This window comes from Montipora foliosa, chromosome 14 (genome assembly GCF_036669935.1).
Source record: "Montipora foliosa isolate CH-2021 chromosome 14, ASM3666993v2, whole genome shotgun sequence".
NCBI classification, from domain to species: Eukaryota; Metazoa; Cnidaria; class Anthozoa; order Scleractinia; family Acroporidae; genus Montipora; species Montipora foliosa.
This window is the reverse complement of record NC_090882.1, coordinates 8872957-8900086: the sequence shown is the minus strand read 5'-3', so window position 1 is coordinate 8900086 and position 27130 is coordinate 8872957. Positions and strand designations below refer to the sequence as shown.

Genomic DNA, 27130 nt, shown 5'->3' with positions numbered 1-27130 from the left:
CTGGAAAACGTATGAGATTTTCATAACACTTTACCGAATTACATAAAATCACAAAAATTTGAACAAATACTTGGTCAATAAAAGTAAATATATCTTATATATGGTCAGCGGTCGTTCATTGGCTCAAAATTGCCAACTTTAGCTGGTTTGAAGGATTCAGTTTACGTTCGCTGTTTACCATAATATAATAATTAAAGGGTGAAAAGTCCAACGGCTCAAAACTGGAACATCTCCAGGCCGAGGCGGTTTTCGACATGAAATCCCATCGCTCGGCTTACAAACCAAAGAGCGGAAAGAGGAAAGCTCCATGAATCTTGTATCATTTAATCAAAAATTCATTCAATCAAAAATTCATCCAAACGGTCCACTACTAACTTTCAAACAAAGCCCAGGACGAAAAATTTCCAAGCCGTCAGAATGCGTATGGAAAAAAAGTTGCGCCAGAGGGAAATCGCTATTCCATAGCCTCTGTCTGATTGGATACAGTTAAACAATGGCCGTTACAATTCCTTCCCGTGGTTAGGGCGCTAAAGACAAAACCAATACTCACTAACATAGGCTGTGTTGTCAATGGCGCAACAAAACCCAGGGACCCTCAGGCAGTTACGACGAAAGACGATGCAATTCTGAGAAGTGTTCTGTAAATCCCATACATTTGCTATAAAAATGTAAATGTGCACAGCACATGAACAGTTTGTCTGCGCGCCCTGTGTTTGTACTTTGGCCCTCATGAAACTTTAAAACAAGGATACTCACTCAACGAAATCCCGAATTGAGCTAGAAACCCTCTCTTTCTGATAGAAGAGTCTGAAGTAAATGTGATGTACAACCACTGAGTTTTTTTGCCTTCAACAGTGACATCAAATTTTGCCTTAGAACCACTGAACCGGTCTGTTATTTCATGTCCTAAGCTGTCGGTTAACTTAACAGTGTCATAGCTGCAAGAAAACATAGCACTAGTTTATTGACGTATAAATTAGGTGTGACACTGACTTCACATCATGCCATGTATGGCATCACGTTTCATCACGTCACATTATACCATGTGTGGCATCACATAACATCCTGCCACGTGTGACATCATGTCACCTCACGTCATATGTGACAACACGACACATCATGTCGCATCATGCTGTGTGACACATGCCTCATCACGTCACACCATGCTATGTGTGACATTACGTCACATCATGTATAAGTGGCATCATGTTACATTATGTCACACCATGCCATGTGTGACATTACGTCACATCATGTTATGTGTGGCATGATGCCACAACATGTCACACCATGCCATGTGTGACATTGCGTCACATCATGTTGGGTGGCATCATGTCATATCATGTCATATCATGCCACGTGTGACATTACGTCGCATCATGCCATGTGTGACACTTCCTCAAATCATGTCATGCATGACATCACGTCGCTTCATACGTTTTTTGAACGAATGGCAGATTTTCACGTTGTCGTTATTTGACTACAACTACCACAATTCCTTTCGCTGTTCTTTTGTTATTGAAATTTAGAAGTCCCAACGGGAGTCAATTAACAACTTCCCTAATTAACACAAGAAACAGAAAAAGTAAAGGATTTTGGTAGTTGTATTCAAATGACGCCATCATGCAAATAGCCCATTAACAGCTCAACTGCAAAATAAACGTATACCTTTTAACCTTCAAGTCCTACTCTTTTGAAAAATATGTTTGTTTTCTTCATATAGTTTACTTACTATTTATTATCCTCTAATATGTTTATTGTTTTCACTTTTCACTTGTTTCTTTTTGTTTTTTGTAATAACATATGTCTTGCCAGTTGTTTGTTCGCATCGGTGATCAACTCGAAAGCTCAAGCTTCTTTCGTCACTGAGTACATATCATCTTCATTTGATTTAAGCTTAACAGTTTTCTTTATTTCCATTTCTATAATTCCCTTGCTGATGTAGTTATTTAGTCAGTATACGATTTGTAAAAATTGCAAATAATGCAAATCTGAGTCTGAAACCTGAACTAACAACCATAGTGTCAAACGTTAGAAAACGCACCAAGCAGAGCAAAAATGATTACTTGCAGACAGTAAATAAATGCTGTTTTAAGCTAAAGTTCATAATTCTAATTATGTCTAGGGCTTACCGTTGCTCTGTCTCGAACACCAGAAATTCAATTATAACAAAGCCATCTGTGGGAATACTCAAAGTCCATACGCAATTCAGGTAGTTAGGGTAAGGCTGTGATGGATATCCAGGAGTCGAGAATGATCCTGAAGACCCGTGCAACATTTTGCCACATTCTGAAAAAATGTTATTAAATGTATGTTTGCCTCGTTAATCAATACCTTTTTTTAAACGTGGTACATATTTATACTTAGTTTACAATATATGAAATGTAGGGTGCGCAGGTATTTTCCTTTTGTACCACAGGGTACACGGACCAGCTGTTTGTTTATCCAAACAGCCCACTACTAGCCTTCGAACAAACCCCAGGACCAAAAATTTCCAAGCCATCAGAATGCGTAGCGACAAAAAGTTGTACCGGAGGGAAATAGCTGTTCCCTAGCCTCTATCGGATTGGATACAGTTAAACAATGGCCGTTAAAAGTTCCTTCTCGTGGTTAGGGGGGCAAAGGCAAACCAATACTCACTAGCATAGGCAGTGATGTCAATGGCGCAACAAAACCCAGGGACCCTCAGGCAGTTACGACGAAAGACGATTCAATTCTGAGAAGTGTTCTGTAAATCACATACATTTGCTATAAAAATGTAAGTGTGTACAGCACACAAACACTTTGTCTGGGCCGCCTGTGTTTGTACTTTGGCCGTCGTGGAACTTTAAAACAAGGATACTCACTCAACAAAGTCCCGAATTGAGCAAGAAATCCTCGCTTTGTGATAGAAGAGTCTGAAGTAAACGTGATGTTCAACAACTGAGTGTTTTTGCCTTCAACAGTGACATAAAATCTTTCCTTAGAACCACTGAGTGGGTCTGTTATTTCTTGTCCTAAGCTGTCGGTTAACTTAACAGTGTCATAGCTGCAAGAAAACATGGCACTGGTTTATTGACGTATAAATTAGGTGTGACACTGACTTCACATCATGCCATGTTTGACATTACAATACACCCTGCCATGTGTGACATCATGTCACATGATGTCATATGTGACAACACGACACATCATGTCACATCATGCTATGTGACACACGCTTCATCACGGCACACCATGCCATGTGTGACACATCATGTATGTAGGGCATGATGTCACATCAAAGTGTATGTATGTCACACCATGCCATGTGTGACATTACTTCAAATCATGTCATACATGACATCACGTCTCTTCATACGTTTTTTGAACGAATAGCAGATTTTCACGTCGTCGTCATTGGACCACAACTACCACAATTCCTTTCGTTGTTTCTTTGTTATTGAAATTTAGAAGTCCCAATGGGAGTCAATTAACCATTCTCCCTAATTAACACAAGAAACAGCAAAAGTAAAGGATTTTGGTAGTTGTATTCAAATGACGCCATCATTCAAGTCGCCCATTTACAGCTCAACTGCAATATAAACGTGATCAACTCGAAAGCTTAACTTTCGGCTTCTTTAGTCACTGAGTGTATATCATCTTCATTGGATTTCAGCTTTACATTTTTCTTTATTTCCATTTCTATAAATAATTCCTTTGTTGATGTAGTAATTTAGTCAGTATACGATTTGTAAAAATTGAACTAAAAACCATAGTGTCAAACGTTAGAAAACGCACCTAGCAGAGCAAAAATGATTACTTGCAAACAGTAAATAAATGCTGTTTTAAGCTAAATTTCATAATTCTTATTATGACTAGGGCTTACCGTTGCTCTGTCTCGAACACCAGAAATTCAACTATAACAAAGCCATCTGTGGGAATACTCAAAGTCCATACGCAATTCAGATCGTCAGGGTAAGGCTGTGATGGATATCCAGGAGTCGCGAATGATCCTGAAAACCCGTTCAACAATCCGCCACATTCTGAAAAAATATTGTTAAATGTATGTTTGCTTCGTTAATTGATGGTTAACTTTTTCAGTTAGAAGAGTCGAGACCAACTGACAAATTGAAGTAAATATGTCATGTGAGGGTCGTGCTCAAAGAATATTGGCTTAAGGTCTTAATTGCAACGAGTTCCGTACATCAGAAATGAACAAGAGACAATACGAGAATCTTATCTTAATCTTAAACATTCGGCTTTGCTTGAAGTGTTGGACTTATACTCAGTTCACATATGACCGAGAATATTTTATCATGGCGCTTAACAATAATTAAGGAGGGTGAGATTGGACATGGACTCGTAAAGGCACCTCTGGCTCCCTTTATGGCCCTACTCATCCCCCAACTCACGGGAAACCAGGAAAAAGAGAGAAATTAGATCAGACGATAACGCCCAGGGGTACTCCCTTGTATGGGCTATATAGGTATGTGCGGCCCCAAAGGGTATGATTTTTTAGTCGTTTTGGTCAGAAATAGAATATCAATTTTGGCCATTTTGGTCATACATAGGGTATGGTTTTGTATTCTGGTCTTGAAGTGGCTACGTTTTTTTTTTTTACAGAACCTATGTATTCATCATTATCGATAAGACCATCAATAAAAGCCCTTCAAGTGCCACTACGATGAAAATTTTTGCATGTCCTTTTTTCAGATTTTGGAAATAGATGTACTAAATAGGTATCATGCCAATTTTTATCTCAAAGTTCCCACGGGAAGTATGATTATTGTAACGTAGTTTTTCGGATTTCGCTGTCCGCCATTACTCGAACGGCAAATGACCGTGAACGAGGAAAAGGGTTGGGTCTAGCTGGAGCGCCTTGGGACTGACGTCATACGCGCAACACTCAAAATTCACATGCCATCTATGAGATGTGAGAGATCGCCGAGTTGCTTTTTGCTGATATTATATACATTACTCCTTGATCGACTTGTTCTAAGCAATGCGCGTATGACGTCACGAGCCAAATCTTGCGTGAAGACCGCTCACAAAATAATCGCAGGCTTCTCCAATGTCGTCCGAGCAATGGCGGACAGATTTTAAGCGGTTTTTGGCTGGCTATTTCCCGACTTATCTCGCTTCTATCGTTCCAAATTTTAATGCATTGTATTATTTTGAACATATTGACTTAATTGACCTTGAAAAAATCCGAAAAGAAAACCAAATATTTTCGTCGTAGTGGCACTTTCATAATGCCTTTAACATCGGCCCAAAGTAGCCCAAATAATTATAAGGCGGGTCTAAAACAGGGTATTGATTTAAGGGTAAGGTATTAAATAGGGTATTTTTGGTCAGGTCTTGGATAGGGTAAGGGGGCCGAACACGACCATTCATTTTCTCTGGGAATACCGGGCGATAATGGCGATGATCTAATCTTATCAAAGAATGTCCTGGATTCTCTAACAAGTCCTTAAAAGAGATGTGACGGTGACGGGACCGAGAGCTTAACGTCGCCGACCAGCACTGAAATCAATCATCCGGAGCTGGAAACCTGGTTTGCTTGACGCAGAAAATAATGAATATCTAAGAGTCAACGGATAGTTAGCTTACCAGTGACGGGTTGCTGGGTTGTTGTGGGTGGCTGAGTCGTCGCGGGTGTCACAGGCACTGAAGAATTGCAGTAACAGAAAAACAACAATCATTTAATAATGTACAGACATTGAATTAACGCGCGCGCAGGGCACCATAGTTAAGAAAATATGGTAATCCAAACAAAGGAGACTTTTGTCTGATTGGCTGTTGAAAATTGTAGTATCCAGTGTTCCAACCGTGCGCTGTGATATAAATAAAGATGGCTTTCGAAGCGATGATTTCAACGTGTGCTTCTTCGATCGTTCTATATAGCTTCTGCCAGTTGAAGGTGGTCATTTATAGTTTACGTGACAGGGAAAGATTCTGCAAGGGGCATTTTAGTCGGCGGGAATTTTTCTTTCGTTACGCTTTTTGTAAGCAGCCCTTTTAGTCTGCTCGGGGAAGCAACGCCTCTGAAGTTGCTTCGATTCAGCTTTTATACTTTTTAGCTTTATTTCTCCATTTAAGTGAACAACAAATGCTCAGAGTGCGAAAAGACCCGAGCAAAGGCCGGATTCCTTTGTTGGGAAGGGAGTACTATCTAACGTGGTTGCGAAATATATGCCTCGAGCTCGCAGGCTTCGATTTATCCAACTTGAATGCAGCGCTGGAAGGAAGTATGTCACTTCATTCACTTTCTTTCATTGATCGTTTAGAGTTATGAGATGTCCTCAGTCCTTTGAAAGAACATCTTATCTCAACAGATACGTCGACACAAATTTAATACCAGCCGCTATTTTGCGTATATGTCTGAGGCCAACCTGGTTCACTGCATTTATCTCATGTGCAAACACTCTCAAGATACACTACCTTAAAAATTTCAAGAAATTTCATTTAACGGAACCAAAACATTATTCTTAGATACGTCAAATGATCATGAAGGCATGCTTGATAATATATGCTAAAATGAGTCAATAATGAAGTTCCAGCTTATTACTTTATTGGATAATTCTGTCCTTGATCTATGGTAACTCCATGAAGTCTAGCCATAGTAATTATTCATTGTTTTCATCATTTATGCTACCAGCGACTTATTCAAAAGTGATTTTGATGTTCTTAGGAAATCTATACAATAGTGACGAATGATGTGGTCACTGCCATCAGACTTGTAGGTTGTACTGAAATGAAATTTTCTGAATGAGTTCTCTTTGGGGAGGTAAAAATTTCACTTGACCATTTGTAGATGTAAATTACACCCACATTAAATGTACAATTAAAATTGGGATGTCTGGAAATACATAAAGCAGGTCTTGTGTTCTGTGCAATGTTTAAAATTAAAAGGGCAATTAAAGGCAAAGCAGACTTTGTGATAGAACTCTTTCACAATATTAACTACTAATTAATTTTGATGTGGGCAGTTCATGTTCATTCATATTCATTGCTCACTTTTGTGGTAAGTTACTATCTCACTGCAGAGAATAAAGTAAATTTATCTAAATCAGGATGAAAATGAACAAAATGTGCAGCCATTGATCTTAAATGTTTTTAGTCTATTAATTAACCCATTGACCCCTGGGGGTTCCCTATTGATGAGTAAAATACTAAGTATGGCCGGTTTTGGCCAGTTTAGGGGTGAAAGGGTAATTATTAAATATAGTACATCAATAATATTACCGTATCAGTAATTGAGCCAGTATTTAATAACTAATATGTCCCAATAAAATTTAATATTGACTCCAACAGTGTTAAGTAATTAATCAGGGTTCTCATTAAGTGCCGGCAGCCAGCTAAAAAACCGGCTACTTTAAATTTAGAGCCGTCTACTTTTCGGTCATAAACTTGTTATAAACAAGTGGCACTCGCTTCTCCCCCCGCCTACTTTTATATTTAAGCAGTCTACTCCAAAACATATTGAGAACCCTGATTAATATATATTAGCTGTGGTCACACTATGCACTTTTGCCCTAGGTAAACTTGACTTGTTGACAGTTTTACCTAGGGAAACTTAAATTTAGAAGTGTGACCGATTTTTCCCCAGGTAAATTACCTAGGGAAAATTTTTTCCATCGAAGCTTGAATATGTCAAGAGAACAATAGAATTTCCCTTGACAGTTACCCTACATGTTTTGAAGGGGTAACCTGAAATCCCAATGTAGTTAGCCAATAGATGCTCGTCGGCAAACGCGCTGATAGATTTGATTTAATCGCATCATGTTTTACTTGAAACACATTGAAGTGCAAGTTCTTTGTCGCTTTTGTCGCATGTGTGCCTGGTTCAGATCAAAGGTGTAAGTATAAATTATGTGCAATGTTTACGCGGCATGAAATTTAATCACGTCAATCACTTGTAAACCTAGATGTGATTTTCTTCAATGTGACCTTTTTACCTGGGGAAAATGAAACTCGAGATAAATTTACCTCGGGTGTACTCAGGTAAAATTTCCCTAGGTAAAACGATGTTCCCTCGGGCAAAAGTGCGTAGTGTGACCTCAACTATTGATTTAGGATGATGGAACATCACACACCATTTTGTGTTCATTAAATTTATTTTTTACTTCATTCTTGGTGTATGGCAACTTATAGTAACTGCAAAAAACTTGCAGAAGAAATTGAAGGGAAGGTATACCTGAATATTATGGCTGTTTTGTGTGTCAAAAAATTTAATTGACCTGGTTTTTGTTTATTTTTGCTGCCATTCCTTGCACACAGTCACATGTCTCATAAAACTTGAATGTGCAGACGAAGGTAAAATAATTCACTGTACAAAGTTTAAAGAATTGTTATATTTGCATTATTTATTAAATGGGATTCCAAAAGCAGAAAGGCGCAAATAGTGACACACACACCCATGCAAGGCAGCCACACAAGGGAATGAAAATTTTAAAATATACATTATTTACAAATATAATGTATAATTACTTATGTAAATCATCATGAACAAAATTAATATATTTTACAATAATTACTTGTCATGTAAATTTTACTATACTGTTTGTAAAATTTAATATCTTTAAAATTTCAAATCGAAATCGAAAAGCGCATTGCAAAGTTGTGGTACGCAGGCAGGCACACTAACTAAACATTTTTTATGTAATTAAGTATAATTTTTAATAGCTGGGACTAATATTTATTGCAATAAAAGCAAGAGTCTTATTTGCAGTACATTGCATTTAAGGATGCATTGCATCTGAATAATTTGACCCAGAGTTGAAACGCATCACAAAGTGCCAAGTTTCGATGGAAATTAGGTTTACTTTCACAGGGCATTTTCGTGCGCCCTGCCACTTTTGAAGGAAAACTTTCAAAGCAGTTCGATTCTTCACAAATATGTGCTTTCCATACTAATGGCGATCGCTGGACGAAGACATATTTGCTGAGATTTGACCGAAAGTAACGTGAACACTGACGCCATTGTCTGATTTGGGGTAAGAAAATTTCAGTTGCGCGTCAAATATATACGGTTGTAGTTCACATTTCAAGAGGAGAAAAGACAAAAAAATGTCCAGAAGGTATGAAAATCACACATTAATAATTCAGAGACTTTTGATGTCTTAGTCCAGAGAAAATAACACTTGATGGTGAAAAAAACAAGCACTGTTTCGTCGACGAAGAAAAGCACTTTGGTAAACGAAGAAGTCGAAACGTCGGGGTTCAGTATTCGCTGTGCCACTTTTACCGGGAATATCTCTAGTCAAACCTTATCTTTGGCTCACAAAATATCACCTGTTGACGGCTTTTCGTGGACCAACGTCGGAGACAAAAGTCCTGTACTCTTAATGACAGAGTTCGGTTTAAACAGAAAAAGCTATAAACCGATTGACATTTTGCAAAATGACTCTTTCGTCCGGATAGAATGTATTCGCTTCAAAGAGAGAACAAACGAAATTCTTCTGTCATGTTTTTGTGTTACTTACCTTAACTCCATTCATTGATAAATTTTAAGCTGTGACATCCTTTGAACGGATTACCAGCTCATTTACCACTGATGCGCCATAAGCAAATCCCGTCAACCTGGCAAATTTGTTTTGCATTCACTTCAAGCGCGGGTCTCCACGTGAAAAAACCACAGCGGAAAATTTTAATGCCGGTTCCAGTTACTTTAATACGTAACATCATTCAATATTGTGATTTGCACATTCAATCATGACCATACGCGTTGCAAATAAGGCAAAATTTTTCCAACTTCGCGCAATTCTTTGACAAGTCTGAGCACACCGCATCATTCTAAAACAGCCGATCTAAGCATGTTTCGTTTCATCCGAGATAAAGGACTTTCCCAAGTAGAAGGAATTGCCGAGGTCTTTCTAGCTTTTGTCCATCTTCTTTCGGTATTTGTACCACAAGTGCATAGATAGCATTGAAAGTGAATGCAATAAAAACTACAACTAGCGACAGCGTCGACATCTTTTCTTCCCGCGTTCTAAGACTGTCTCGAAGGTTTTCAACCAATCACAATGCAAATAAAATTGAATTTGCCATTCATTATGCGCATGCGTGACATTAGTCTCCTTTGTTGGTAATCCATCGATGCGAGAAAATTTGGTTTTGGTCACCGTACGTCCGTCCAGCCCTCCATGTATGCCAATGTGATCAGTATGACGTAACCATATCACGGGCTTATCTAGGAGGCAATACTCCAGTTGACACTCTAGCTAATTTACAGCATACATCTTTGATATTGGACATCAATGTTATGGTCAATTGACACCTGTCGAAACAAGGTATCCACTGACCAGTATCACGTGACCATATCGCGGGCTCAAGCTACACCTTATCGAGGTCAGCTGTTTTTTTCAAGCCAGGTCGGAAACTCACACCTAAACATAAACAAGGCTTCATTTTTCGCGCTCTTTCTGTGGCTCGACGTGGCTACACGGCTATGCTACGTCAACAAAAGATCTTGACAGCCGATGCTTTTCGTGTTCAGGTACGTTTCGGAAAATATTTTTTTCTTGCATTTTTTGCTGGTTTCAATCTGGGTTTGACATAACATAGCTGTGCTCAGGACACACTGGTGGCTACGTAGTTATTCAAGTCAAGCATTGGAGGGATATATGTTTGCCTCGTCAATCAATATCTTTTTTTAAATGTGGTACATTTTTATACTTAGTTTACAATATATGAAATGTAGGGTGTACAGGTATTTTCGTTTTGTACCACAGGGTACACGGACCAGCTGTTTGTGTGATGTGCACATTTGCATTTTGATAGAAAACGTATGGGATGTTCAGAACACTTTGCCGAATTACATAAGAACAAATACTTGCTCAAAAAAAGTAAATATATCTTATATATGGTGTGCTTTCGTTCATTGGCTCAAAATTGCCAATTTTATCTGGTTTGAAGGATTCAGTTTACGTTCGCTAATTAATTAAAGGGTGGAAAGTCCAACGGCTCAAAACTGGAACATCTCCAGCCCGAGGCAGTTTTCAACAAGAAATCCCACCGCTCGGCTTCCAAACGAAGCAGGGGAAAGAGGAAAGCTCCATGAAGTTTCTTGTATCATTCCATCGAAAATGTATCCAAACAACCCACTACTAGCCTTCGAACAAAACCCAGGACCAAAAATTTCCAAGCCGTCAGAATGCGTAGCGACAAAAAGTTGTACCAGAGGGAAATAGCTGTTCCCTAGCCTCTGTCGGATTGGATACAGTTAAACAATGGCCGTTAAAAGTTCCTTCTCGTGGTTAGGGGGACAAAGGCAAACCAATACTCACTAGCATAGGCAGTGATGTCAATGGCGCAACAAAACCCAGGGACTCTCAGGCAGTTACGACGAAAGACGATTCAATTCTGCGAAGTGTTATGTAAATCCCATACATTTGCTATAAAAATGTAAGTGTGTACAGCACACAAACACTTTGTCTGGGCCCCCTGTGTTTGTACTTTGGCCGTCGTGGAACTTTAAAACAAGGATACTCACTCAACAAAGTCCCGAATTGAGCCAGAAATCCTCGCTTTGTGGTAGAAAAGTCTGAAGTAAATGTGATGTTCAACAACTGAGTCTTTTTGCCTTCAACAGTGACATAAAATCTTTCCTTAGAACCACTGAACGGGTCTGTTATTTCTTGTCCTAAGCTGTCGGTTAACTTAACAGTGTCATAGCTGCAAGAAAACATGGCACTGGTTTATTGACGTATAAATTAGGTGTGACACTGACTTCACATCATGCCATGTGTGACATTACATTAGACGCTGCCATGTGTGACATCATGTCAAATGATGTCATATGTGACAACACGTCACATCATGTCACATCATGTCATGCGACACAGGCTTCATCACAGCACACCATGCCATGCGTGACACATCATGTATGTAGGGCATGATGTCACATCGAAGTGTATGTATGTCACACCATGCCATGTGTGACATAACTTCACATCATGTCATGCATGACATCACGTCTCTTCATACGTTTTTTGAACGAATAGCAGATTTTCACGTCGTCGTCATTTGATCACAACTACCACAATTCCTTTCGTTGTTTCTTTGTTATTGAAATTTAGAAGTCCCAATGGGAGTCAATTAACCATTCTCCCTAATTAACACAAGAAACAGCAAAAGTAAAGGATTTTGGTAGTTGTATTCAAATGACGCCCTCATTCAAGTCGCCCATTAACAGCTCAACTGCAATATAAACGTGTACCTTTTTAACATTAAGTCCTACTCTTTTGAAAAATATGTTTGTTTTCTGCATATAGTTTACTTACTATTTATTATCCTGTAATACGTTTATTGTTTTATTTGATATTCACTTTTCACTTGTTTCTTTTCGTTTTTTGTAATAACATGTCTTACCAGGTCTTTGTTCGTGTCGGTGATCAACTCGAAAGCTTAACTTGCGGCTTTTTTCGTCACTGAGTACATATCATCTTCATTGGATTTAAGCTTTAGATTTTTCCTTATTTCCATTTCTATAAATAATTCCTTTATTGATGTAGTAATTTAGTCAGTATACGATTTGTAAAAATTGAACTAAAAACCATAGTGTCAAACGTTAGAAAACGCACCTAGCACTTGCAAACAGTAAATAAATGCTGTTTTAAGCTAAATTTCATAATTCTTATTATGACCAGGGCTTACCGTTGCTCTGTCTCGAACACCAGAAATTCAACTATAACAAAGCCATCTGTGGGAATACTCAAAGTCCATACGCAATTCAGATCGTTAGGGTAAGGTTCTGATGGATATCCAGGAGTCGCGAATGATCCTAAAGACCCGTTCAACAATCCGCCACATTCTGAAAAAATAATGTTAAATGTATGTTTGCCTCGTTAATTGATGGTTAACTTTTTCAGTTAGAAGAGTCGAGACCAACTGACAAATTGAAGTAAATATGTCATGTGAGGGTCGTGCTCAAAGAATATTGGCTTAAGGTCTTAATTGCAACGAGTTCCGTACATCAGAAATGAACAAGAGACAATACGAGAATCTTATCTTAATCTTAAACATTCGGCACTGCTTGAAGTGTTGGACTTATCCTCAATTCACATATGACCGAGAATATTTTATCATGGCGCTTAACATTAATTAAGGAGGGTGAGATTGGATATGGACTCGTAAAGGCACCTCTGGCTCCCTTTATGGCCCTACTCATCCCCCAACTCACGGGAAACCAGGAAAAAGAGAGAAATTAGATCAGACGATAACGCCCAGGGGTACTCCCTTGTATGGGCTTTATAGGTATGTGCGGCCCCAAAGGGTATGATTTTTTAGTCGTTTTGGTCAGAAATAGAATATCAATTTTGGCCATTTTGGTCATACATAGGGTATGGTTTTGTATTCTGGTCTTGAACTGGCTACGTTTTTTTTTTTACAGAACCTATGTTTTCATCATTATCGATAAGACCATCAATAAAAGCCCTTCAAGTGCCACTACGATGAAAATTTTTGCATGTCCTTTTTTCAGATTTTGGAAATAGATGTACTAAATAGGTATCATGCCAATTTTTATCTCAAAGTTCCCACGGGAAGTATGATTATTGTAACGTAGTTTTTCGGTTTTCGCTGTCCGCCATTACTCGAACGGCAAATGACCGTGAACGAGGAAAAGGGTTGGGTCTAGCTGGAGCGTCTTGGGACTAACGTCATAAGCGCAACACTCAAAATTCACATGCCATCTATGAGATGTGAGAGATCGCCGAGTTGCTTTTTGCTGATATTATATACATTACTCCTTGATCGACTTGTTCGCTTTGTCAAACGCCACTAAGCGATGCGCGTATGACGTCACGAGCCAAACCTTGCGTGAAGACCGCTCACAAAATAATCGCAGGCTTCTCCAATGTCGTCCGAGCAATGGCGGACAGATTTTATAATTAAGCGGTTTTTGGTTGGCTATTTCCCGACTTATCTCGCTTCTATCGTTTCAAATTTTAATGCATTATATTATTTTGAACATATTGACTTAATTGACGTTGAAAAAATCCGAAAAGAAAACCAAATATTTTCGTCGTAGTGGCACTTTCATAATGCCTTTAACATCGGCCCAAAGTAGCCCAAATAATTATAAGGCGAGTCTGAAACAGGGTATTGATTTAAGGGTAAGGTATTAAATAGGGTATTTTTGGTCAGGTCTTGGATAGGGTAAGGGGGCCGAACACGACCATTCATTTTCTCTGGGAATACCGGGCGATAATGGCGATGATCTAATCTTATCAAAGAATGTCCTGGATTCTCTAACAAGTCCTTAAAGAGATGTGAAGGTGACGGGACCGAGAGCTTAACGTCGCCGACCAGCACTGAAATCAATCATCCGGAGCTGGAAGCCTGGTTTGCTTGACGCAGAAAATAATGAATATCTAAGAGTCAACGGATAGTTAGCTTACCAGTGACGGGTTTCTGGGTGGTTATGGGTGGCTGAGTCGTCGCGGGTGTCACAGGCACTGAAGAATTGCAATAACAGAAAAACAACAATCATTTATTAATGTACAGACATTGAATTAACGCGCGCGCAGAGCACCATAGTTAAGAAAGTATGGTAATCCATCGATGCGAGAAAATTTGGTTTTGGTCACCGTACGTCTGTCCAGCCCTCCATGTATGCCAATGTGATCAGTATGACGTAACAATATCACGGGCTTATCCAGGAGGCAATACTCCAGTTGACACTCTAGCTAATTTACAGCATATATATCTTTGATATTGGACATCAATGTTATGGTCAATTGACACCTGTCGAAACAAGGTATCCACTGACCAGTATCACGTGACCATATCGCGGGCTCAAGCTACACCTTATCGAGGTCAGCTGTTTTTTTCAAGCCAGGTCGGAAACTCACACCTAAACATAAACAAGGCTTCATTTTTCGCGCTCTTTCTGTGGCTCGACGTGGCTACACGGCTATGCTACGTCAACAAAAGATCTTGCCAGCCGATGCTTTTCGTGTTCAGGTAAGGTTCGGAAAATATTTTTTTCTTGCATTTTTTGCTGGTTTCAATCTGGATTTGACATAACATAGCTGTGCTCAGGACACACTGGTGGCTACGTAGTTATTCAAGTCAAGCATTGGAGGGATATATGTTTGCCTCGTCAATCAATATCTTTTTTTAAATGTGGTACATTTTTATACTTAGTTTACAATATATGAAATGTAGGGTGTACAGGTATTTTCGTTTTGTACCACAGGGTACACGGACCAGCTGTTTGTGTGATGTGCACATTTGCATTTTTATAGAAAACGTATGGGATGTTCAGAACACTTTGCCGAATTACATAAGAACAAATACTTGCTCAAAAAAAGTAAATATATCTTATATATGGTGTGCTTTCGTTCATTGGCTCAAAATTGCCAATTTTATCTGGTTTGAAGGATTCGGTTTACGTTCGCTAATTAATTAAAGGGTGGAAAGTCCAACGGCTCAAAACTGGAACATCTCCAGCCCGAGGCAGTTTTCAACATGAAATCCCACCGCTCGGCTTCCAAACTAAGCAGGGGAAAGAGGAAAGCTCCATGAAGCTTCTTGTATCATTCAATCGAAAATTTATCCAAACAGCCCACTACTAGCCTTCGAACAAAACCCAGGACCAAAAATTTCCAAGCCGTCAGAATGCGTAGCGACAAAAAGTTGTACCAGAGGGAAATAGCTGTTCCCTAGCCTCTGTCGGATTGGATACAGTTAAACAATGGCTGTTAAAAGTTCCTTCTCGTGGTCAGGGGGACAAAGGCAAACCAATACTCAATACTCAGTGATGTCAATGGCGCAACAAAACCCAGGGACCCTCAGGCAGTTACGACGAAAGACGATTCAATTCTGCGAAGTGTCCTGTAAATCCCATACATTTGCTATAAAAATGTAAGTGTGTACAGCACACAAACACTTTGTCTGGGCCCCCTGTGTTTGTACTTTGGCCGTCGTGGAACTTTAAAACAAGGATACTCACTCAACAAAGTCCCGAATTGAGCCAGAAATCCTCGCTTTGTGGTAGAAAAGTCTGAAGTAAATGTGATGTTCAACAACTGAGTCTTTTTGCCTTCAACAGTGACATAAAATCTTTCCTTAGAACCACTGAGCGGGTCTGTTATTTCTTGTCCTAAGCTGTCGGTTAACTTAACAGTGTCATAGCTGCAAGAAAACATGGCACTGGTTTATTGACGTATAAATTAGGTGTGACACTGACTTCACATCATGCCATGTGTGACATTACATTACACCCTGCCATGTGTGACATCATGTCAAATGATGTCATATGTGACAACACGTCACATCATGTCACATCATGCCATGTGACACAGGCTTCATCACAGCACACCATGCCATGTGTGACACATCATGTATGTAGGGCATGATGTCACATCGAAGTGTATGTATGTCACACCATGCCATGTGTGACATTACTTCACATCATGTCGTGCATGACATCACGTCTCTTCATACGTCTTTTGAACGAATAGCAGATTTTCACGTCGTCGTCATTTGATCACAACTACCACAATTCCTTTCGTTGTTTCTTTGTTATTGAAATTTAGAAGTCCCAATGAGAGTCAATTAACCATTCTCCCTAATTAACACAAGAAACAGCAAAACTAAAGGATTTTGGTAGTTGTATTTAAATGACGCCCTCATTCAAGTCGCCCATTAACAGCTCAACTGCAATATAAACGTGTACCTTTTTAACATTAAGTCCTACTCTTTTGAAAAATATGTTTGTTTTCTGCATATAGTTTACTTAGTATTTATTATCCTGTAATACGTTTATTGTTTTATTTGATATTCACTTTTCACTTGTTTCTTTCCGTTTTTTGTAATAACATGTCTTACCAGGTCTTTGTTCGTGTCGGTGATCAACTCGAAAGCTTAACTTGCGGCTTTTTTCGTCACTGAGTACATATCATCTTCATTGGATTTAAGCTTTACATTTTTCCTTATTTCCATTTCTATAAATAATTCCCTTGTTGATGTAGTAATTTAGTCAGTATACGATTTGTAAAAATTGAACCAAAAACCATAGTGTCAAACGTTAGAAAACGCACCTAGCAGAGCAAAAATGATTACTTGCAAACAGTAAATAAATGCTGTTTTAAGCTAAATTTCATAATTCTTATTATGACTAGGGCTTACCGTTGCTCTGTCTCGAACACCAGAAATTCAACTATAACAAAGCCATCTGTGGGAATACTCAAAGTCCATACGCAATTCAGATCGTCAGGGTAAGGCTGTGATGGATATCCAGGAGTCACGAATGATCCTGAAGACCCGTTCAACAATCCGCCACATTCTGAAAAAATGTTGTTAAATGTATGTTTGCCTCGTTAATTGATGGTTAAATTTTTCAGTTAGAAGAGTCGAGACCAACTGACAAATTGAAGTAAATATATCATGTGAGGGTCGTGCTCAAAGAATATTGGCTTAAGGTCTTAACTGCAACGAGTTCCGTACATCAGAAATGAACAAGAGACAATACGAGAATCTTATCTTAATCTTAAACATTCGGCTTTGCTTGAAGTGTTGGACTTATCCTCAATTCACATATGACCGAGAATATTTTATCATGGCGCTTAACATTAATTAAGGAGGGTGAGATTGGATATGGACTCGTAAAGGCACCTCTGGCTCCCTTTATGGCCCTACTCATCCCCCAACTCACGGGAAACCAGGAAAAAGAGAGAAATTAGATCAGACGATAACGCCCAGGGGTACTCCCTTGTATGGGCTATATAGGTATGTGCGGCCCCAAAGGGTATGATTTTTTAGTCGTTTTGGTCAGAAATAGAATATCAATTTTGGCCATTTTGGTCATACATAGGGTATGGTTTTGTATTCTGGTCTTGAACTGGCTACGGTTTTTTTTTTACAGAACCTATGTTTTCATCATTATCGATAAGACCATCAATAAAAGCCCTTCAAGTGCCACTACGATGAAAATTTTTGCATGTCCTTTTTGCAGATTTTGAAAATAAATGTACTAAATAGGTATCATGCCAATTTTTATCTCAAAGTTCCCACGGGAAGTATGATTATTGTAACGTAGTTTTTCGGTTTTCGCTGTCCGCCATTACTCGAACGGCAAATGACCGTGAAAGAGGAAAAGGGTTGGGTCTAGCTGGAGCGCCTGGGGACTGACGTCATAAGCGCAACACTCAAAATTCACATGCCATCTATGAGATGTGAGAGATCGCCGAGTTGCTTTTTGCTGATATTATATACATTACGCGTATGACGTCACGAGCCAAATCTTGCGTGAAGACCGCTCACAAAATAATCGCAGGCTTCTCCAATGTCGTCCGAGCAATGGCGGACAGATTTTAAGCGGTTTTTGGTTGGCTATTTCCCGACTTATCTCGCTTCTATCGTTCCAAATTTTAATGCATTATATTATTTTGAACATATTGACTTAATTGACCTTGAAAAAATCCGAAAAGAAAACCAAATATTTTCGTCGTAGTGGCACTTTCATAATGCCTTTAACATCGGCCCAAAGTAGCCCAAATAATTATAAGGCGGGTCTGAAACAGGGTATTGATTTAAGGGTAAGGTATTAAATAGGGTATTTTTGGTCAGGTCTTGGATAGGGTAAGGGGGCCGAACACGACCATTCATTTTCTCTGGGAATACCGGGCGATAATGGCGATGATCTAATCTTATCAAAGAATGTCCTGGATTCTCTGACAAGTCCTTAAAAGAGATGTGAAGGTGACGGGACCGAGAGCTTAACGTCGCCGACCAGCACTGAAATCAATCATCCGGAGCTGGAAACCTGGTTTGCTTGACGCAGAAAATAATGAATATCTAAGAGTCAACAGATAGTTAGCTTACCAGTGACGGGTTGCTGGGTGGTTGTGGGTGGCTGAGTCGTCGCGGGTGTCACAGGCACTGAAGAATTGCAGTAAGAGAAAAACAACAATCATTTAAGGACAGTGCCTACTATTGTTATTGCGCATACGTTCTGCGCATCTTGAGATACTCGGATTTCCTATCGGTGAGGCTTACTAATACAGGGATACTTTTGCGCGGTTTAAAACTACCCGGAGAAAGTAGATCTTAGTATGTACTCTTGGTATCCAAAATGAAAATTGGGGGTAACCATGCATTTTTCAGAGATAACTAAGCTTCAATTTGAGAAAGAACGCCAAAATAGATACTGAAAAGCCCTGATGGGAGTATTTAGTAAAGTTTACCATACATTGCTTTGTATTTTAAAGCTTTTTACAAATATTATTCATGAATTATCTTTGAAAAATGCGTGGTTACCCCCAATTTTCTTTTTGGATTTCAATAACACCGTTTAAGATCTACATTTCCTGCATAGTCACATACCGGGGCAAAAATATTGTTAATTAATAGACACCGTCCTTAATAATGTACAGACATTGAATTAAAGCGCGCGCAGAGCACCATAGTTAAGAAAATATGGTAATCCATCGATGCGAGGAAATTTGGTTTTGGTCACCGTACGTCCGTCCAGCCCTCCATGTATGCCAATGTGATCAGTATGACGTAACCATATCACGGGCTTATCCAGGAGGCAATACTCCAGTTGACACTCTAGCTAATTTACAGCATACATCTTTGATATTGGACATCAATGTTATGGTCAATTGACACCTGTCGAAACAAGGTATCCACTGACCAGTATCATGTGACCATATCGCGGGCTTAAGCTAGACCTTATCGAGGTCAGCTGTTTTTTTTTTTTAGTTCAGTGCTGACCATGGGCTGGTTATTGATTGGTTTACAGCCTCAGGCCAGGTCGGACACTCACACCTGAACATAAACAAGGCTTCATTTTTCGCGCTCTCTCTGTGGCTCGACGCGGCTACACGGCCATGCTACGTCAACAAAAGATCTTGACAGCCGATGCTTTTCGTGTTCAGGTACGATTTGGCAAATATTTTTTTCTTGCATTTTTTGCTGATTTCAATCCGGGTTTGACATAATATAGCATGTGTTCAGGACACACTGGTGGCTACGTAGTTATTCAAGTCAAGCATTGGAGGGATATAAACTTAAAGCTGAGTGTTTTTTTAAATTTGTTTAGTGCTGCTTTTTTGCTCTGAATTGCAATTTTTGGCATGAGTCTTATCTCAAGATCTTTAATTTTGAATCTACTATGGTTGCAAGATGCCTGGACGGCCTATGACAGAAGAACAGAAACGAAAGAAGAGAAAAAGAGAACGAGAACGACAAAACGGTATACCAGTAATAGCTCAAACGTGGTGAAAGAAGTTACTCTACAAATTTTTTTCTTGGACACTAAACCGTTTGTTATTTAGGTTCCTCTTTTTTTATAGGTTTACTTGGTAAAACGGACGCACTTACCGGACATCAACACAAAGATTGAAATTATGCAAGCCTGTAGATAGAAAAACAAAATGTTCGCAATAATTTTGAATTTAAAAGCAACTTAAACGCTAGTGCATAACGTTTCGGTGTCATCTCGTTGCCATTCCACAAATGCAAAATTTTAAGTCTGACGGTTCAAAGATATTTGTTAGTTTAGGTGTGAAAGAGTCAAGAAAAACATCAGGGCCGGGTTGTTCGAAAGCCGGCTAGCGCTAGCGCTAACCCAGGTTTAAAAGTTAACCGAGGTATTAGTTTTTCTTCTATAAATATGTTTTTTACCGCTTACGTTTTGTGTAGTTTGAGCTTAGTCAAGCTCAAAACTGAAGGACAAACAGTATGAACACAAAACCTCATCAAAAAGTTAGAATACTCAAATCAAAATTCTCGCTAATCCTGGGTTAGCTTAATCGGGCTTTGAACAACCCGGCCCAGCTGATTAAACATTGTGACACGAGTGGAGTCTGCATGTCTTCCGCTTGTGCGTTTAAGCCTGGTATCTTTTCCATAATGGATAGCCAATAATGTCAACATTTTGCAGAACTGGTATCGAGATAGGTTGCCAAGCCAGGTGCGGTATCTCAGGATGAGTGTTGTTTGACCAATTCAGGGACGCTCCAGGATTTTTCAAAGGGGGGGGGGGGGGGAGGGAGGTGGGGGAGGTCACACTGTTTCGAAGTGAGGGTACTCATCAGATTGTCATGTCGTTTTTGCCACCTGTTGTAGGTTGTTTGCTTAAAAAAGGCACAGGAAAGGGGGGTCACGGGCACCCCAGAAACCCCCCTTGCTAAGCCCCTGCAACTAGAGCGAGTTGTAGTCTTTTTACCAGTTGTCCCAAAGTAACTGAGCCAGCTGATGAAGGAAACATGTGAACAAAAGATCGTTTCAGGAAGAAAGCTTGTACTATCGTTCTTTAATTTCATGGAAAAGAAAAAGAAACATTGGTAAAATCCAGATCCTCGACGGCTATCAAATAAGGGCATAAAGTAAAACTTTTAGGTGTGTTACAAAGAAGACAAACTAAGATCTTCTAAGGAATTGCCATCAAATCACCCCTTGCATTAGTGGAAAGGGTCTTTTGTTAGCAATCTGTGAATTTGATTGTTTGCGCTATCCTGGTTAGGTCAGTTAATCTGTTCAGTGTACTTAAAACATCGCGCAGAATTGTATGACACATCCGGGGTATTCACGGGTGCAATGGCGCTAAATTTGAAAGGCCGAGACGATAAATGACATGAGACAATAAAGAAAAATGGCCGCAACAGGGAAAGGTCCCCCTGCGTTTTACCTTCAAATTATCATTACAATGCTAGGTATTAGGAGAAATTCTCTTAATTTTCAGGCACTGATAAATGATTGAAATCTCTGGACTAGTCCGATTAAAAATAAGCGGAGGCAAGTAAGGAGAATTTGCGTGTTTGCGACTGTTGTTGAGCTGACTGACCTGGTTGTTATGTGGGATATGAAGGTTATTTCCCAACCCAGACTGAAACGATGGAAAGACGTTTCGAACCTCGCGGTTCACTTCTAAATCATGCTCACACTGAATACTTATGACCGGACATTCTTCTTGATTTCATTGAAGTGTCTCAAACTTCTCACTGCAGAACAACCTTGTGTTTTTTTCCTTTGCCCCTTTTAAATTGGTTTTTGAGTTTCTCTTTGAAGGAAAAGAAAATTTTGCTCAGAACAAAAACATCAGCGAAATAGGTTATTTAAGAAATCCGAGACGAACGGACACTGATTACTGTATTCGATACTAATTTTGCGGAATGGATTTTTAGTTCAGGTCAGATTAATTTTCCAGTAAAGGTTGCTCCATAACTAGGGTAATAATAAAAATTACAATTTCCTCGATTGTGATTGGATTAGAAAACTCATATTTCCCACTAGTTCACTTGCCAAGTTGTTATCGGACAGTTCAATAAGCCAATCACATTCAAAGTTGTAGTTTAAATAAATCAACCAATCACATTCTAAGTTGTAGTTTCGTGTGTGCGCTTGCTTGCTTTTGTGTTTGTGGCGCCGAATTGCTGTTTGGAGGCCATTGTCGTCCCCAGAGCTTCCGTTTCTTTTGGTCACCTCCTGTAGCAGCCATTAACTGATGTCCGTAAATCACGGACATCTGGTAACGCATGCGTAATTTTGGCCCGCACATCTGCTCATGCTCAGCAGCTAATCCTGAGGGAGGGGAGAGAGGAGGAGAGTGTATCCTTCAAGTACACAAATCGAAGAGGCGTTGACATATGTTTTCACTTCGCTGAAGATAGGTGATTTAGAGTAAAAAGAGAATACAAAGCGGCCTTGAAGGCCGTCTCCGCTTCAAACACGATTGCAAGCTTGTCCAATACTTTACCAATGGGTTTCGTTGTGTATTTTGAGGTGGACCGTCTAGAAAAAGTTAGAGATCGATAGCTGTGTTCTTGCTGTTTCTTTTCATATTCGCTTTCAAGCAAAGTAATCAGGATACTGCATGTATTACGTCTATCGATGACACGGTAAAATTTGTTTATGGACACACAGAAGCGTTTATGGAAATGAGCCGTCGAAAATGCACTGACCAGAGGATTTAAATATAACGGCAGGTACAAAACACAGGTCACAGGTCATTGTTTTACCAATACAGAAAGTATCCTAAACATTCATAAAAGCTAACCTTAGTAAAAACTTTTTATTAGGCCTAATTAGGCCTAAGGTTAGCTTTTATGAATGTTTAAGATACTTTTCTTTAGGCCTAATTAGGCCTAAGGTTAGCTTTTATGAAGTTTTAGGATACTTTCTGTATTGGTAAAACAATGACCTGTGACCTGTGTTTTGTACCTGCCGTAAATATAAGCCGTGCTGATAGCTGAAGGGAAAATTTCCTGTATTGGTTAGAACTATTTACTTTCTGGTTATATACATAGTTTGGAAGGAGCAGCAGAATAAAAATCTGTTGAACGCAGAGAAAAAATAAAAGGCCTATCCCAGTTTTCATCGAGTAGTTATATATGTGTACTGGGGACTTCCATAATGGCTCTGCAGCAATTTTAATTAGTTTATTTGGAACATCTAATGATGATTTTTGTACATTCAGGCTTGAGAAAAGCCTACTCACCTGAACTTCTCTGACTGGAGGCATTACAAAACTAGATATAGGGCTGTTCCCACCACTTTGTTCCCCACTCCCCACTGCTTTTATGGATATAATGTTTTTGTTCATTCAATTTATACCTTTCAGTCAGCTTATATAAAGCTTACGTGACCTTAAACCAGCGTTAAACGAAATCGTTGGCGATGAAAAACTGTGCGGCTTTCTTAAACGGTCAGTTTTAACTGCTATCTATTTATTGTACTATTTTAATCTTATTCTCTCTAGTTACCAGTCTTCCTAATTTTATATATATCATATTTGAATTTGTTCAACCGTCACTACTGAAGATGTATGTTGTAGCATACGAAACGTCAAGTCAAAAGTAAAATGCGTTTTATCATTATGTTTGTAGCCGCTGTTTGTTTTATTTTTTTGAGAATGGTATTAGGCGCGGTGGCCTCAGAATGTTTACATCTCCTTTGTAGGTATTTAAATGCAAATTTTCCCTTTCTTTTATAACTTGGCTATTCTTCTTTTCTCGGAAATTGTAATTTTTATGATTATTGGTAATAAGACTTCGTGTCGTTCAGTTCCGCTGTGCGGTCGTCTGATTTTGTTATCACTCTTATGATAACGAATCGGACTCCACTCTGTCCTATTACCATTGCTTATCATTTATGGCGTGGCGTGCGCAAGTGCTATGTTTTGAGTACTGTTTTGCATTCGTCTCTACACCCAGTTCCAGTAATAAATAATGATTAAGTAGTGTTTTACCATCATCTCTGTTAAGATTTTGGGTTTTAGTCTAGAATTATAAATGCCCAAAACAATGTGTTTTTGTGGCTTTATTACTAAGTGATTTTCTTCTATTTCCTCAGTTTGGGGAAATCTTCCAAAATTTTCACAGCACATCGCTTCCTGCGGGATACGAATTTTAAACACAACAAGTAGGGTTTGTACAGTCATTTCTTTCGATTTCTGCAAATTTGTTCCTTTTACCGCTGCGAAAACAATGGTCTTACAGATTTCCCTGAAAAACGAGCTCCAACTGAAGTTAAATATATTTACTACCAGTCTACCAAAATTTACGGAATTTCAACAAAGCAAACACAAGAACATTCACTGTCAGTTTTGCTTTTTGTGCTCATGTTGACGTCATAAAATGTTTAAGAACACCGACGTTTAGCTTCGAGCGCGCGCCGGTTTTACTTGAGGTTTCGTCTTCAGCGCGCGCGCGATCGTAAAACTATATGGAGCCACCTTAAGCTTTTATGAAAAAAGGGTTAATTGCCAGAACTCGCACCAAATAATTTGGTATGCAATGCATAAGTAATATCGACTAAGACTACTTTGGCTGTAAATGTGTTAATTATTTCGTAAGGCTCTTATTAAGGTTTCTCGATCTCGCTCGAATTCCTTGTGAGTAAGAACGAAGTCGAACGAAAGAAACATTTTCAGTAAATAACACAGGTGAAAGATATTTAGCACAATGGTTAAATCGCATTGGTTATTCACGTTTTTGAAACCTTTCCCTTAGAAAGATTCTTATTCATGCAGCTGATTAGGCCATCCCCCTTTTTTTTGTTTACCGTCGAATGCGTTTCCTGATATTGGGTCGGTCGGTCGGATTGAAAAGAAAAACCTAAAAAAAAACTCATAAGCATTATCGGAATCGGAGGGCTGGTACCCCGGCATCATAGCTGTGGAGCCAAGAAAACAACAAGACGTGAACCCAAAATCAATATGGCGGAAAAGTTGGCGGATGTTGTGGCAAAATTAAGAAAGCGTGGGAAAAAGGATCAACCACCGAAACTCCTGTGCGACATAAAAATGGCTTAAAAACGTTGTTAATTTTTTTTTTGGAAAATGCCCAACATTTGGGTCGGTCGGACGACGCGAAACGGAGAAAAAAAAGGGGATGGCCTTATCCTAAACTGATTGCTAGTTTTTATAAGGCGCGAAAAGCCGTTCTATTTTCACGAAATGTTAACTCTGATGTAGCGAAAGCTAAAAGAGCATAAGAGTAATAGTAATCATGGACTCCAACTCAAAACAATTAACCTTCTAACCGTTTTTTTGAAGCTAAACCAATTTAAAAGTCTGCAGGTGGTGAGCACTTTGAAGGACTCTTGCTTCGATAAGCAGGTGAAAGGTGACCCTGAAGTCGCTTGTTATGAATGCCGGCTTATATTATATAGTATTTGGGAATCTATGCACAATACTGACATTTGCAGATGTTTTTAAAACGGCCCCTTGAAATTTCGAAAAAATTCACACTGTTGCTGGAGTGCGGTGCTATACATCCCTCATTTAAACTTTAAAATACAAACAAAATAAAAAAAAAATATATATTACAATACTTAGAGAGGACGCCACATCAGCTGTTTTTAATTATCCCGTCCTCTGTCCTTGAATTGGAATTTGGAGTGTTGGTTTTTGTGAAGGAGGAAAACTGGAGAACGCGGAGAAAAACCTTTGGAGGAAGACGATAACCAACAACAAACTCAACCCACATATGACACCGGGCCGTATTAAAAGAACGTTTAAAAGAACTATGAACACTAACACTGTAGGTTATAAAGAAAATTCACTACGCCACAGTATTAGGCATGATAGAGATATAAAGAACGCTGATGCATTTTAGTCAAGTAAGTTTAGTCTGTTATAGATTCATTCCCTCACTCACCATCAATATTACCCCTGTAACCTTCATGGTTGATTCCGTGCACAGTATCTGGATCAAGTAACTGCTGAGAACGCACAAATCATCTAACGGATGTGTTTACCTCACTGAAGGGAAGTTAAAAGATATTGGCCTCGACTCTTATTTCCATTTTTCGTGACATTTAAAAGTAATGAGAACAAATTGCTAATTAGCCATCACTTAAATTCAGGAAGATGTTAATGGCTTCGAAATTATCCGTCTATTTAGTCTACTTGTGCAGTAGCTGCAAAATTGTATTTTGAAAATTGTTATTATGAGAGAGCGTTATTTTAAATTTATGAACTTTTATTTGTTGCCGAGTTTCAGCTAGTCCAACCAGGTTTACATTGTAAGAGCACAATAAGGTACTATATAGCAGGTGATAGTTGAAGTTTATGAATTCTAAGGATGATTAAACCTTGTTGTGCATCATGAAAGTTTATTGATCAGAAACAATACCAACGATTTCTCAGTCCTTTTTGAACAAGACTCTGATGTACAAAAAAAAAAAACGTCACACGACGAGTCTACATCTGCTGCTTCCTCCCTCATTTAACGGAAAGCTGCTTACACAACGTTATATAAAAACTACCACTAATTGCTAAAAGAAATTGCAAAAAGAGTTGAGACACTCATTGTTGATAACCGTACCATGCGTGTTATTCAAGTCAGCGCATCCCCAACCCCCCTTTCCTCCCAAGCAAAATTGTTTCCATTTCCACTTGGCACTCAAGGTAAAGGATATCAACATTGAAAAAGGGGGGAGGGGAGGGAGGGGCGTTCGGACTTTTCTTATGAACTGGAAGAGGGGTTTTAGGAAGAAGAGGTGAATTTCCGATTCAGTGTCTTAACCTTTTTGCAATTCCTTGTAGCGTTAAGGGAGAAACTCTTAGATGGTTAAAGAAACGTCAGCTGAATTCACAAAATTGTGTTGCAAGCCGAGAAGTAGCATTTGTTTGGTGAAGATGCATGCGTTAAACAGTTTAGAAGGAAAAAGAGACAATCCGGTTGAGTTGGGTTACAAGTTTTATTCATGT

General features: G+C 39.1%; 1 protein-coding gene across 1 annotated transcript in view; it reads right to left on the bottom strand.

The window, feature by feature from the left end:
• The window catches only part of LOC137984409 (deleted in malignant brain tumors 1 protein-like), a 28717-nt gene extending 5258 nt beyond the window's left edge, over positions 1 to 23459 (bottom strand). The window contains exons 1-13 of the mRNA XM_068831587.1: positions 23414 to 23459; positions 20296 to 20329; positions 18793 to 18849; positions 17098 to 17254; positions 15920 to 16101; positions 14364 to 14420; positions 12619 to 12775; positions 11456 to 11637; positions 5572 to 5628; positions 3848 to 4004; positions 2847 to 3028; positions 2133 to 2289; positions 757 to 938 (exon numbers count right to left, since the gene is read on the bottom strand). Of these exons, the coding sequence (XP_068687688.1) occupies positions 757 to 938; positions 2133 to 2289; positions 2847 to 3028; positions 3848 to 4004; positions 5572 to 5628; positions 11456 to 11637; positions 12619 to 12775; positions 14364 to 14420; positions 15920 to 16101; positions 17098 to 17254; positions 18793 to 18849; positions 20296 to 20329; positions 23414 to 23437 (1585 nt within the window). The 5' untranslated portion in view covers positions 23438 to 23459. The remainder of the gene's footprint in view (positions 1 to 756; positions 939 to 2132; positions 2290 to 2846; positions 3029 to 3847; positions 4005 to 5571; positions 5629 to 11455; positions 11638 to 12618; positions 12776 to 14363; positions 14421 to 15919; positions 16102 to 17097; positions 17255 to 18792; positions 18850 to 20295; positions 20330 to 23413) is intronic.
• Positions 23460 to 27130: the final 3671 nt, after the last annotated feature.